Raw genomic sequence first — 14,542 nt, forward strand, 5'->3', positions numbered from 1 at the left:
TTTAGTCAAGATCAATATTATTAAACAATGAAAATGCCGAAATGAATGCTTAACAATTACATTAATTTTTCTTAATAATTTTTATGTAATACTAACAAACTTACCTAAATGTAATACATAGAGGGTTGATGTTTACTAAAAGTATTTGTATTTTTTTATTTTAAATTAATTTATTGTTATATTTTCCCTTTTTATCCAGCAAACTCATAATAACTTGGAGATAGAGGGGCCCAAATTAAATAAAAAATTTTATTCTATGAACTCTTGATCAGCTGTTAAGTCGCACTGAAAATATTACAGCCTTTAAGTACAATGATGCATCTTTTGAAACCGATAGTCTATACTCAAGTATTTACCATTTTATCTAAAAAGAAACAGTATTTCAGGTGTTATTTCATGAAGACATGCTTTATTTATTTTTAATCCAACAGTTTGTAGGATTGTAGGATTTGTCCAGCTTCCTAAAGACTATAATAACTGGTGAGTGTTGTTCAGCTGGACTAAATACTCATTCTAAAACTGTACTTGCACAAGAAAATCTGCTACAAAACCAACCATCTTATATAAATCCTTGACTACAAAAATAGAGCTTTATTACTACCTCTATTTAGGATATATTTTGCTTAAGTTCGAGTCTGATTGATAATATTGTCAAGAACAAAGAGCTCCGATAATCATTTAATAGATGACAACTATTCAATGTCACTGTCAGTAGTAGTACACATTTAATTTTTGTTTGTATGTTTTTTACGAGATTTTAACGATCTCCTTTTTGGGAGGTATTAATATTTACTGGAATTATCGACGAAATATAACTTCAAGAAGAGGACGAGTTGAAAAATGTCAGAAGGAAATAAAGCCAAGAAGCTTCCTCAATATATAGCGGCCGTCTCTATCTGTATAGGTGAGTAAGAAAGAAAAATGCGGCGTTTTGTATTTTATAGAAAGATTAAGAAAATGTTTATGAATTATGATTCACGTTTGGCAAGTAGGGTTAAATTCTACACGAATACTAATATAGTCATCTGCGCTCCGTAACTGTATAGTCCACGGACCCACGTACAAAAAAATAAATGATTACCAGCAAGCTGTAACTTTGCGTGCAGCTTAAGTTTGACGAGATTTGGCTACGAGGAAAATTCAACAGTGGTAAGTTTTCCCGTGATTTTCAGGAAAACATGTCAATCTGGCATAAACACGGAATGTTATGACCAGCACTTTTTTAAGATTAAATGAAAGATATATTTTTTTAAACCCCTCAAAAAATTTGTCCGACAAAAATTTCGCCATTTTGTGTTTGTCCCCCACCCCAAATATGTCGATTTGGTGACATTATGGTTGGTGATTTTTCTGGGAGGGTTTGGTAATAAGATTTGAAATGAAAGTATCTTATTGTCCGACAAAATTCTTGAGAAGTTTTTGCAGTCCGACGCCCCGAAGATGTCGACTTAACGACAATATGGTTGGTNAAAAATCCGTGGTTTGGGTGGTTCGCTGATAAGTTCAAAACATGGGCGAAATTTGAAGTGACAGTGCAGTATCGGTTCACAATGTTCACGCTAGGCGTGTATCGTACTGCGATCATCTGTATCCGCAGTGTTCGAAGAGCGTTAGTCGTAAAAACATATCGTCTCCAATCGCATCTAATATGACAGCAAGCGCTATATTATATACTAATACATAATATAGTGGAAGATTATGAGCCTCCATGAAGATTTTGGAAAAATGAGAAGAAGTGGCGTGCATCCTTCAGATTTTGATTACTTAATCAATTTAGTGGTACCAAGAATTCAAAAAAAGAGATACTAAATTTAGGAAAGCCATTTCAATGCAAGACATATTAGCTGTGACTTTGAGTTTTTATTTTTCGGATTCCACAAAACAGGGGTATTTTTGTACTCTTCTATTAAATTTTTTTTTTCATTTCATTCCATGATCGCACCCAAAGTTTATAGAATAAGTACCGCAACGCTGATTGATAAACTGACACGTACTAACTTGTGCTCCTACTACCGTCCACACTATTGCTCCGCTCCTCTTTGTGTTCGCGTGTTTACCGACACACTCTCGGATCGCCAAAATGGAACGCAGCTTGTTCGCAAACACAGAGCGCAGGACGTACACACTATAAATTTATATTTATATTATAATACCTGATATGGAGATACGGAGCGCAGATGACTACTAGGCTTTAGCTTTAACTAAAAAAAAAAAAATTATACACCAAAAACTAAATTTGAGAGTATTAAGATGGTGTATTATCAATAAAGGTCTGCAAACATACAAGGTGATCCGTAATACTGTCAGAAAGTAATCTATCTACTTTACATTCAAAATACTGACATTTTTTTAATAATCTTTTGAATTTAGGATAGCAATTTTATAGAAATAGCTTATCTGTTGTTTATTTAAAACAATTTATTATCTAATGTCCAAAGCCTAATAATTTATTTGTTCACTGAAATTTTGCTATTTTACTACAAATCACAGGATGGTTCATGTTTTAATGCGCAAAATTCACCAGTTGAGAAAATATACCTATTATGGTAAACGGAATATACCAACAATATGAACGTAAATGGATTTTGTTTTCGAGATATAGGGCATTGAAATTAGCAAACAAATATCACATTTTCTAAAATATCTCTGAGGATGTTTGACCGAGGCTGATGAAAGTTGTATCATTGTTTTATCCAAGTAGAAAAATAACTGGCTAAATTGGCTACAGTGCTACCAGAATATTATAATTTCGACTCCAAAAAGTATGTGCAAATTCGAAATGTTTTTATAACCAATGTAATTTCTTTAAAATAAATATTCTTTACATTACGTTCGAAGAAGAAATTGTTCTAGGGTAATATTTTTTTTATATTAAAGTGGCCTTACAGCACAGTTACGTAAGTAAATCGAAAACAGCTAAATAATAATAATATTGTTCCACAAATACAGTTTTTTGTTAGACATACAAGTACAACGTAAAGCGTAAAATAACTTTGACGTAAAAAATTCTAGTTTTTTTAAGTGTATAACTTTTAAATAAATATCAAATTTTCTACAACAATGATTTTTTTTAACTTTTGGTCCATTGCTTCTATTTAAAATTATACATATCTAGAAAACATCCCAGAAACTGATTTTGTGAAACGAATAATTTTAGAGATATTTAACTGTGTGGTAAGATCTTTTTAAAATTAAAAAATCTGACTATAAAGTGGCTCTTTCTTCAAACAAAATGTAAAAAAAATTCTTAGAAATATCGTTGGTAATATTAATTGAAGATGCAGAGAACTCATTCGTGTCGAAATTCTTAGGCTCCTATTTGTTCTTAAAGATATTTCATGATATTTTTTCTAATTTCAACACCCTGTATCTCGAAAACGAAGTCAACTATGAATTACATCCATATAAAGTCAGGATTCATCAGCAAGTGAACTTTTTGAATTGATACCTATAGCGCCCTGTATATCGAAATACTGTTTTATTAAAAGACTGCTATCTAAAAAATACAGGATAATTAAAGAACCACCGATTTAATGTATTTTATTTGTATAAAAATGGTACCAGTACCCACCCGATTATCTACGGCACTGGGCATTTTATTTTTGGCTAATACCACTACACGATGCAATAATTGAGTTTTTATTTCAAACCATTTCAGAAATACTAAGGAGTTTGAAACAGTGCTGTATCTTCTTATGTAAGACCAACCCACCAAATTTTATTAAGGACTTTTTCTTTGAAATATTCCAATAAAACATTTTCTGTTATTTTACCAGTTTTCTTTTCTTCACATATTTTTAATTAAGTGTATGCATTCATGTACAATCTTTTCGATTTTTCTGGCAACAAATCACTACTTACACTAATTGCTTAACCTCTAAGTTCAGGCGGGTACACGCTTCCATCATTAAATCACTGTCACTAAAACATTCAAACATTTTTCAATTTTATTCACACGTTTTACCTAGAAGTTTTATATAGCGTCTATTTTCTGGAAAATGGCATTTAAAATTATATTGCATTCATAGATCTAATATACAGGGATGGTCAGAAGTACGGAAAAAATTTATATCTTCTGAATGAGTTAATTTTTTTTAAAACGCCGAAACACGTTAACTGATTTTCTCATCTTTCGGTTATATAATAATTAATTTTTCTTCAACCCCCAGCTACCCCTACTTTTTTTTTAAATGGAAACATAAGGCATAAGGGGGCTCGTTGAAAAGCTTATAGAAAACCGAATCCAGCCATACCAAATAAACAAGTTTTATTTTTTCAATAGCAAGGTTTTTAGGGTTGTATAAAACACCTACTTAACAAGTGAAATAAAATTTAATTATCTTCAGTGTTATCCTCCATGAATTTGCACAGAATAAAATAAAGAATTTGAAACTGTACCTATCACTGCTAACGCAAAAAAGATATATTTTTTATGTTGCGTTTTTTTGGCACCACTTACTTGCCAGGCTTTCTGGTTAATTTTTCGCTTTAGTTGTAAATTGGAGTTCGAAACGTTACTATTGTGTCAAAATCAAGTTATTTACTGAATTGCAATGGTATTGTCGGAAAGGCAACGCATCGAAATCTTGATATTGCTTGGATGTGGAGACAAAATAAGAAGTCAGGCTGAAGTGCGCGATTTATTTAATGCGAAATATCCCGAAAACCAAATCTCGCAAGGGACAGTTAGTAAAATATTTCACAAATTTGAGGAACACGGTACAGTACAGACTTTGCCCAAAACTGGACGGGCACGTGCTTTGAATGAAGAAAAGAAATTAGACATTGCATTAGAACTTGTTGAAAATCCTCATACTTCAACTGTTTCATTGGCCCGCAATCACGATGCTTCTCGAACTGCAATTCGAATGTTTCTGAAACAAGAGAAATACCACCCCTATAAGGTATGTCTTGTCCAAGAGCTTTTGGAAGACGATTATGATAGGCGATTACAATTTTGTGAGGAAATGATGAGACGGTGTGACGACAATAATGGTTTTCAACGAGACGTACTTTTTTCGGATGAAGCTACGTTTTATTTAAATGGAGTGGTTAACAGGCACAACTATCGCTTTTGGTCCCAGGAAAATCCACACTGGACATGCGAATCGCATACGCAGCATCCACAAAAAGTTAATGTATGGGCAGGTATCATCAACAACAGAATCTTGGGCCCATTCTTTTTTGAAGAAAATCTTACTGCCGCACGCTACCTGGATTTCCTAACATTTGACCTGATACCTGCTCTAGCTGTGATTTTCCCTCATGAAATTGATCCAGATATACCGAATGAAAGAATTTGGTTCCAACAAGATGGCGCTCCCCCACATTTTGGTATTGATGTTCGAAGATACTTAGATGAAATGTTTCCAAATCGCTGGATTGGTAGACGGGGTACAGTTGAATGGCCGCCAAGATCCCCCGACTTAACACCCCTGGATTATTTTCTTTGGGGATATTTGAAAGAAAGAGTCTACCAGGACAGACCGGATAATATTGAGAATTTAAAGAACAAGATTAGGGCGGAGATGCATAATTTACCAGCTGAAGTCATTCAGAATGCTGTGGACAGCTTTTACTATCGTCTTGGAGAATGCCAAATAGTGAATGGAGGACATTTTCAGCATTTGCGACATTGAGTTTATTTTTGTAAATTATCTAGTTGTTTCAATTTCTAAATGAAAAAAAACTTGTTATTGAAAAAATAAAACTTGTTTATTTGGTATGGCTGGATTCGGTTTTCTATAAGCTTTTCAACGAGCCCCCTCATGCCTTATGTTTCCATTTGAAAAAAAAAGTAGGGGTAGCTGGGGGTTAGGGGGTTGAAGAAAAATTAATTATTATATAACCGAAAGATGGGAAAAAATCAAAATCAGTTAACGTGTTTCGGCGTTTTAAAAAAAATTAACTCATTCAAAAGATATGAATTTTATTCCATACTTCTGGCCATCCCTGGATAATAATATACCTTTAGATCTATGATTATATTAGTTTCATTTTGTTGGTTTGACAACTGAACTCCCAAACAACTTGATATTTTGAAATATTTGGAAGAACATAAGAAATTGCTAATATTAAAATCTAATCAAATCAAATATGGCAATATATCAATGTTAGTAGTAAAAAATATTGTATATTCCTATACTTCGGTTGAGAAGGCCATTATAGACGTCGCACATTATATACAGGGTGTTAATGAACTTATATAAAAAATTTAAAGTGATGAAAAAGGAGCAAAAATTGAGTTAACTGATGTCACAAACTTGTATCGGAAGTTTAAGGTCATAGAGAAAAAGGCTAATTAAAAATGCGTTAAAAACTGTTTTGGAGCTGCTAAAATACATATATTTTATCGCGGCGAGTACTTATAAAAGATTCTGTAACATAATTACGAGTTTGTAAGCTGGACTGTATTCGAAAGTTAGTTTGTAATACATTGTTGTAGTGATTGCTGTGCTGTTTTTCGAGAGTATATTTAATAGCCGTATTTCCAAGTTTTCTTTTGAAAATGGCGCATTTATTTAGCAATCGAGAATATTATGATATGCTTATAATTTATGGCGAAGCAACCGAAAATGCTCACAGAACTTGTCAAGTGTACCGTGCAAGATATCCTGAACGACCTGAATCGATATCTTGAAGCTTGTGTGCAAGCCAATGGTGGGCACATCGAACATCTTCTATGAAAATCAGCAATTCTCAAAAGGTGGCTCCCTGCAATGTTGGGGTAAGTCAGATTATTTGCCTCATTTTGATATAACGGACATGTCGCAAATATATTTGACATAAGTTCATTAACACCCTGTAAAAAAATGATCAGTAAATAGTAGCTCACGTCTCAACCCAAGTATATAATGTACTCTTTCTTAGCTACGGATCACCTTATGAAAAGTGGGTATAGGATACTTTCACACACTAGCCTGAATAAAATTCATGCTTCCTCTTCTAACAGGAGCATTGGGAGCTGGCACCGCTCTGGGCTGGTCGGCTAATATCTCGCAGGACCTGAAGCAGGGAAAACTGAACGATTTTAAGATGGACGACGACCAGCTCGGTTGGGCCGGTTCCAGCATGACCCTCGGAGCCATGGTGATGTGTTTCCCCATAGGATGGATCTCTGACGCTATCGGCAGGAAACCCACCGTGTTACTCACCGTGTTCCCCTTCGTCATCGGATGGCTGTTAATCATTTTCTCGCAGCACGTAGCCATGATATACGCGGGAAGGTTCTTGACCGGCGTGGCGGGGGGATCTTTCTGCGTCACCGCGCCTCTGTACACGAGCGAGATAGCGGAAACTGAGATTCGAGGAAGGCTAGGTAATTGAAAATGTAGTGTTCAGAAGTTTTCATCGAGCATGTATCTATATCGAGATCCATGGTCCATCTAAAAATGCTCGAGAGTTGAATGACTTTTGAGCGCTTCGGATTCGTCCTCAATCAGAGCGTGTTGTTTTTTTGAAAAAGAATTACAAAATATAGAGGGTGGGCCACCAGTAACGCCTCGGTCGCTAGTGACCAAACGGCAAATGTTACAGAAACCTGTTTAGGTGGGTATGTGTAGGTTGATTACGGCTACATTTTAAAAATATTTTGAAATATACAGGGTGTCCAGGAAAAGCGTACCATATCAAAGTTATGTTTTTTTAAATGGAACACCCTGTATTTTACTGCATTTTTGAAAGCACCGTAAAAAAATAGGTGAACTTTATTAAAGGTTCTGCATACCTAGGACTTACAGTTTGTGAGATATTTCAATTTTAGTGAAAATGCAGGCATAGCGTAGAAATTTAATATTAGCAATAAAAAAATAATTTTAAGGAAGCAGCTTTGGAGGGTCTATTTTAGATCCTTGAAGTTATAAATTGTTATATTTGTCGTCACTTAGTATTATACAGGGTGTTCAAAAAACTGCTGAATACTTCTCTCAACTTTAAACAGCAATAACTTGGTTATTTTAAATGGAACACCCAGTATATTTTTACTTTGGGAGTTGGGAAATTTAAAACTCTTTCAAACTGTGTATAGGTTCCCTATACCTATCTCTAACGGTATTGGAGATATTTGTGCCGTTTCGTTTTTTATCGATTTTTTTTTTGTAAGATGTATCCACGTGTCTTTATCGAGGTCTTTACTGAATTGGTTTGAGTTCTTCTTGATGACGTCTCTTTAAATATAAGGAGAAAAATGTGAATGCAATTAGATGGCGCACCTGCACATTTTTCATATTCAGTGAGGAATTATATAAATCGATAAATAAGTAATAAATGAGTAGGTAAGAATGGTCCATGTCAGTGGCTACCACAGGTGTCCAAACCTCTCGTAATAGACTTCTTTGTTTCGGGCTGTATAAATATATATCTTGTACACAGTGTTCCACCTACTACTTGCGATGATATGAAGAAAAGGATTAGATATATCACCCCAAATAACTATTCTAAGGAATGTGAGAATATCATTTGAAGATAGAATAAGATGCTGTATTCAAGAGAAAGGTTATCAATTCGAACATCTATTAAAATTTTTCTTTGTTTCTTCTAAAAGTAAAATTTTCTTTAATAAATATTTTTCTTGTTCATAAATAATTCAGTTACTTACTACAAACATATTTATACAAAATTAATAACTTTTTATAATCATTCTGCTTATAAAATAATATTTTTTATTAGAAAACTTTTTTGAATATTTTCATGATAATGATAAAAGGAACTTTTACTTTTAGAAAAAACAAAGAAAAATTTTAATTGATGTTCGAATTGATAACCATTCTCCTGAATACAGCATCTTATTCTATCTTCAAATGATATTCTCACGCAAATGCATCTCTAATCCTTCCCTCCAATATCATCGCAAGTAATAGGTGGAACATTGTATACAAGATTTTTTATATAGCTCGCAACAAAGAAGTCCATTACGGTGAGGTCTGGACACCTACGTGGCCACTGACATGCACCATTCCTACTTATCCATTTATTACTAAATTTTCGATTTAAATAATTTCTCACTGAATATGAAAAATTTGCAGGTGCGCCATCTAATTGCATCCTCATTTTTCTCAATATATTTAAAGAGACGTCATCAAGAAGAACCCAAACCAATTCAGTAAAGACCTCGATAAAGACACGTGGATACATCTTACAAAAAAAATCGATAAAAAACGAAACGGCACAAATATCTCCAATACCGTTAGAGATAGGTATAGGGAACCTATACACAGTTTGAAAGAGTTTTAAATTTCCCAACTCCCAAAGTAAAAATATACTGGGTGTTCCATTTAAAATAACCAAGTTATTGCTGTTTAAAGTTGAGAGAAGTATTCAGCAGTTTTTTGAACACCCTGTATAATACTAAGTGACGACAAATATAACAATTTATAACTTCAAGGATCTAAAATAGACCCTCCAAAGCTGCTTCCTTAAAATTATTTTTTTATTGCTAATATTAAATTTCTACGCTATGCCTGCATTTTCACTAAAATTGAAATATCTCACAAACTGTAAGTCCTAGGTATGCAGAACCTTTAATAAAGTTCACCTATTTTTTTACGGTGCTTTCAAAAATGCAGTAAAATACAGGGTGTTCCATTTAAAAAAACATAACTTTGATATGGTACGCTTTTCCTGGACACCCTGTATATTTCAAAATATTTTTAAAATGTAGCCGTAATCAACCTACACATACCCACCTAAACATGTTTCTATAACATTTGCCGTTTGGTCACTAGCGACCGAGGCGTTACTGGTGGCCCACCCTGTATATGCATGCATATACCAACTACTTTTGGAGTTAATAGAATTCACGTTTAACAATCATAGAAACACTTATTTCAATTAAATTAATACATTATTGTATTATCTATAGCAGCAATCAATGCGGGACGGTTAATTAGACCGGTTTTCGCCCCCTTCATTTTTGGCCGAAAGAGGAAAATTTTTTTAGTCAGGATCAAGGTCAATTAGAGGTCAGATTGAGAAAAAGTGTATTAAATTAAAGTATCTCGGAGTTTAGGTTTTATGGCTTGTCCAGTCCAAATCGGAGGCCAATTAGTCTGTATCAGGTTATTTGAAGGTCGTCTCAAGGTCATTTCAAGGTCAAGTTGAGACCAACGTCTAACCGCCTGTTATAAACGTATTTGCAGTTGCTGAGATCAAATCTGAGGTCAGTTTGTCTGCGTCAGGTCATTTGAAGGCCATTTGAATGTTAATTTATGGAATAAACCCTGGAATCAATTAGTTGCTGAGTCCAAATCCGAGGTACATGTATATGTATTAATAAAGGTTCAAGGATATTCCAAGGTTGATTTGAGAAAAAGGACTTCTGGTAAGGTCAGTAAGCTAAAATTGTTGATAATAAAAATAAGTTTTTTAAAATCATTTGAGTTTAAACACAAGTACGTACGTAAGGTTCAGACAAGTTAATCTGAAAGAGCAAATGAGCAGATCTTTTATCTCGAAAACTACTTGTTTCACACAAAAATGACCTGTACGAAGGTTGTAGGACTTCGCATGAGTTTCACATCAGTGACCTAAAACTTGGCCAATCCTCCTTACCATCGGTTCACATTAAGCTAATCGACACAAATCAAGTAGTGGAGGACTAAATCGTCTTATAATTGGACCTTGGATTCGAACTCAGAGACTTCAAAAACGGTAATCGATTTCTTGGTTTTTTCTTGATCTGACCTTTAAATGACCTTGAAACAACCTTAAAATGACCTGATGCAGAGAAACTGACTTCAGATTCGAACTCAGTTAACCCAAAAACCTATATAACAGGCGGTTAGACTTAATTGCTCGGTTTTCTCAACTTGACCTTGAGTTGACCTTCAAATAAGCTGATACAGACAAACTGACCTCGGATTCGAAATCAGAGACCCCAAAATCCCGTATAACATGTGGTTGGACTTGATTGCTCGGTTTTTTCTCAATTTGACCTTGAAATGACATTGAAACAACCTTAAAATGCAGAAAGTGTCTAGAGGCCAATGGTGGTGTTATTGAACATTTAATCAATAAATTAACTTTTTGAAATGTATTTCATAGCTTGAAAACAAATGAAAATCGCATAACAACATTTGAGTTTTTTCTTATTATAATAAATTAAAAAACTTTCTTCCCACATTAATACAAAAAGATAAGACTAAATATGACAACATGGTTCTACCTTTTGTTAAGTTTTATTTACGTCGTTCAACTCAATGTTTAGATGGACTTTAGTATATAAAAATATTGCAGGAGGCGATTTAAGAAAAAAGACAACTTTATAATATGAGATTTTATGAAGTAAAGAATTAGTTTTCTAGATACAGACTGACAATACTTTTGAAAAATATCATATTTATTCATGATGATATATAGGTAATATAGATTAATGAAATTTGGCCTTACAATTTAAGTAGATAACGATAAATCCGATTTATTAGAAGTGGAGCTTTTCGAGTTATTTTTATTTATATCTAAATGAATACATAAATCAACAGTAATAATTGTAAAACCATTCGTTTCACAGAAAATATGTGTCTATAAGAATTTGTTATTAGAATTAAAGGTTTAAATAGATACAGTGTGATCATCAATATTCCGAAAAGATTATTTCGGAAATTGTTATTATTATTAGCAGTACCCTCAGAAATTCTAAATTCTTTTAATAATGACTATTAAGGACTTTTAATGATGCCAATCTATTTATAATCATATTTATAACAGACAAATTCATAATTTTTTTCTGTAAAGCAAGTAGTGTTACGGTTTCTCTCGATTAATTGTTCAACAGTGTGATAGATAAGTTTATTTTAGAAAATATAAGTAATTACTCGAATATGACTAGTTTTTCGATTTATATAAAATAGAAAAAAAAAACTTCTTAGAAAAATAATTAGTAACCAAATGCAAATGCTCCTATTAAGTTTAGAGAAATTCAGTAGCGTCGAACTTCTGTAATTCTTAGTGTCAATGTCTCTCCTCCACTGGTTCACAGAATTATATAAAAGTTTGTTGAATTTGACGTCTATTTAGTTAAATCGTTAATAGAAGATTCATTAGTCTTCATCAAATATGGTCAGAGATATTTGACCAAATAATAAATGGGATTTGATTAAATTTTAACATTCTGTATCTCGAAAACTGAGCGCTTTAGGACTTAAGTGCGTACGTTTTCTGAAAATATTCCATGCATCATCTCCTGAAATATTTTCAGATACCTAAGTTACCTACTATGGCGCATAGTAAAATTTTTATTCTGATTCCACGATTTACAGACGGTATCTGAAAGCTGAATTGTTTAAAATAATTTTTCGGTTTGTCCCTCTGCAGAAAGTTATGCGTATGTTCATCAATTTATTGAATATTTAATTTTGTTTTTTCATTGTTTTGACAAATTTCTATCAACGTTTACTACATTCGATATTATAGCATTCAAAGAGAAGTAATTGCTCTGCTATTTAATTTACTTGAGGTGGATATCTTCCAAAACCACCGAAATAAAAGTAGTTAAAAATAGTGAAACCGCCGTTAACTACTCCTGACTTTTCGTATATACACATACAGAAAATTTATCTAGGTACAGAATGTTTCAAATTTCGTGCAAGTTGTGATGCAAGTTAATTGAGTGCTGTTACTGATCCACTGCTTGAAGAAAATTAACAATAATTTCGTATCCACAGTAATCATTTCTTAAGACGATACAATCGCAGCCATTAAAATAATTACATTTCAACTAAAGCGACGTACAATTTTGCTTAATAAATATCGTTTAAACTTTTTAAATAAAATAAAAAAGATAAATGTTTATAATTTCCTGGAATTGACATAGGATATCTTTCTATTTCTGTTCTCCACGAAAAGTTGTCATCCTAGACGAAACCACCAATTTTTTAATCGTCCTTTGCATCTTGCAGGTACGTTCTTCCAGTTGTTCATAACGATTGGCATTTTGTACGCTCAGGTTTTTGGATACGCTGTGCCGATGGTGGTATTTCATTACCTAATGTTAGCGGTGCCAATCGTTTTCGGAATAGTTTTCCTGTTCCAATCGGAAACGCCTGTTTATATGATCAGGAAAGGAAAAGTCGATAAGATACCGAAAGCATATAAAAAATTTCGAGGAAAAGACTACGATCCCTCCGAAGAGATCAAAACCATACAAGAGCAAATGGCCTCAGAAGCGGAGAGTGCTGGATTTTGGGAGACTCTGAAGACCAAGGCCGCTATAAAAGCAACGCTGATCTGCTTCATGCTGATGTTCTACCAGCAATTGTCCGGCATCAACGCCGTCATCTTTTATGCGAAGGAAATTTTCACGTCCGCCGGATCTAGCTTAGAGGCACATTGGTGCGTTATCATCATCGGTATCGTCCAAGTGATCGCCACAGTGTTCTCCTCGTGGTCCATTGAGTTGCTCGGAAGAAAAATTCTGCTGATGGCATCATGCGCCTTAATGGCCCTATCTACCGCTCTATTAGGATTGTTTTTCTCTCTGAAGAACTACGAGGCTCTCGATAAATATGGAATTCAAGATATAGGCTTCCTCCCCATCCTCTCTCTTATAATATTCATCATAGCGTTCTCGATCGGACTGGGACCTATACCATGGCTGGCTTCCTCGGAAATATTTCCTCCGGAGATTAAAGCAAAATGTGGTTCGGCCGCTGCCGTGTTCAACTGGTTTCTGGCCTTTATCGTAACAAAATTCTATTTGAACGTGGCGTCAGCCATCGGTAACGACATTACCTTTTACTTTTTCGCTATTGTGATGGTAACTGGAATATTTTTCGTACTATTTATAATTCCAGAAACTAAAAACAAAACTTTCGCAGAAATACAGAGCGAACTCTCAGGAAAATAAACCTACCTCCATATTGCTGTTAGAAATGTCCATGAAACGCTTTATAAATTGAATAATGTAAATAAACAACATAAAGATTATGCATTTTCTTTAAATGTATGTAGAATTTGGAACAATTTATACGCATTTTTAATCCATAAGTTCGTAATTATGACAGAAGCATTAGTTAATCAAAATATAAAAAAATTATGAAATTTATAAAATTGCCTCGTTTGCAAAACATCAAAAAATTAATCAGGCCGGAATAAAAATTAAGTAAATATATCAAGAGATATCAGTAGTTATTTGCCACTCGTAATAAACACTTAACCCCTCACATTTCTTCCACTAATTTTGTTCTTTGTCTAAAATCGAAGCAACATGACACTACAGGGTGTGGCGTGTATAATCTATAAAAATTAAACTACAGCTTCTTAACGAAATTTATAATAGAATAGTCTTATACGAAAAAGTTCTATTCTTGCGTTTTTTCCGTAAATTAAAATTCAATTATGGATCAAAATATTTTCTCTGGAACGGTCCTGTCCGTATGCTCTACGATCAGTTACGTGCTGTAGACCAGCCGCGTAAACAAATCGTCGTTGAAAGATATATACCTACTTCTCAATTTTTGGGGAATTTTTCAATGCAAAAGTACAATCTAATAAAAATAGATATTAAAAAAAACTGATATTTTCTTATTATAATAATTAATAGTAATTA

The 14,542-nt window shown here is 33.6% G+C and overlaps 1 protein-coding gene across 1 annotated transcript; it reads left to right on the forward strand.

The window, feature by feature from the left end:
- Positions 1-6,575: 6,575 nt before the first annotated feature.
- Positions 6,576-13,840, forward strand: LOC108907763 (facilitated trehalose transporter Tret1-like). The gene is made up of 3 exons (XM_018711556.2): positions 6,576-6,660; positions 6,953-7,318; positions 12,894-13,840. The coding sequence occupies exons 1-3, from the start codon at positions 6,576-6,578 to the stop codon at positions 13,838-13,840; spliced, it is 1,398 nt and encodes a 465-aa protein (XP_018567072.2).
- The last annotated feature ends 702 nt before the right edge of the window (positions 13,841-14,542 follow it).

Source organism: Anoplophora glabripennis, unplaced genomic scaffold, assembly GCF_000390285.2.
Source record: "Anoplophora glabripennis isolate ALB-LARVAE unplaced genomic scaffold, Agla_2.0 scaffold359, whole genome shotgun sequence".
In the NCBI taxonomy this organism is placed as follows: Eukaryota; Metazoa; Arthropoda; class Insecta; order Coleoptera; family Cerambycidae; genus Anoplophora; species Anoplophora glabripennis.

What these genes read in the sequence shown, in the direction of transcription:
- LOC108907763 (XM_018711556.2), top strand. Translation starts at nt 6,576, where the DNA reads ATGCTCACAGAACTTGTCAAGTGTACCGTGCAAGATATCCTGAACGAC. An exon ending in AGCTTGTGTGCAAGCCAATG is followed by an intron (nt 6,661 to 6,952) that starts GTGGGCACATCG and finishes CTCTTCTAACAG; the next exon opens with GAGCATTGGGAGCTGGCACC. An exon ending in TGAGATTCGAGGAAGGCTAG is followed by an intron (nt 7,319 to 12,893) that starts GTAATTGAAAAT and finishes TGCATCTTGCAG; the next exon opens with GTACGTTCTTCCAGTTGTTC.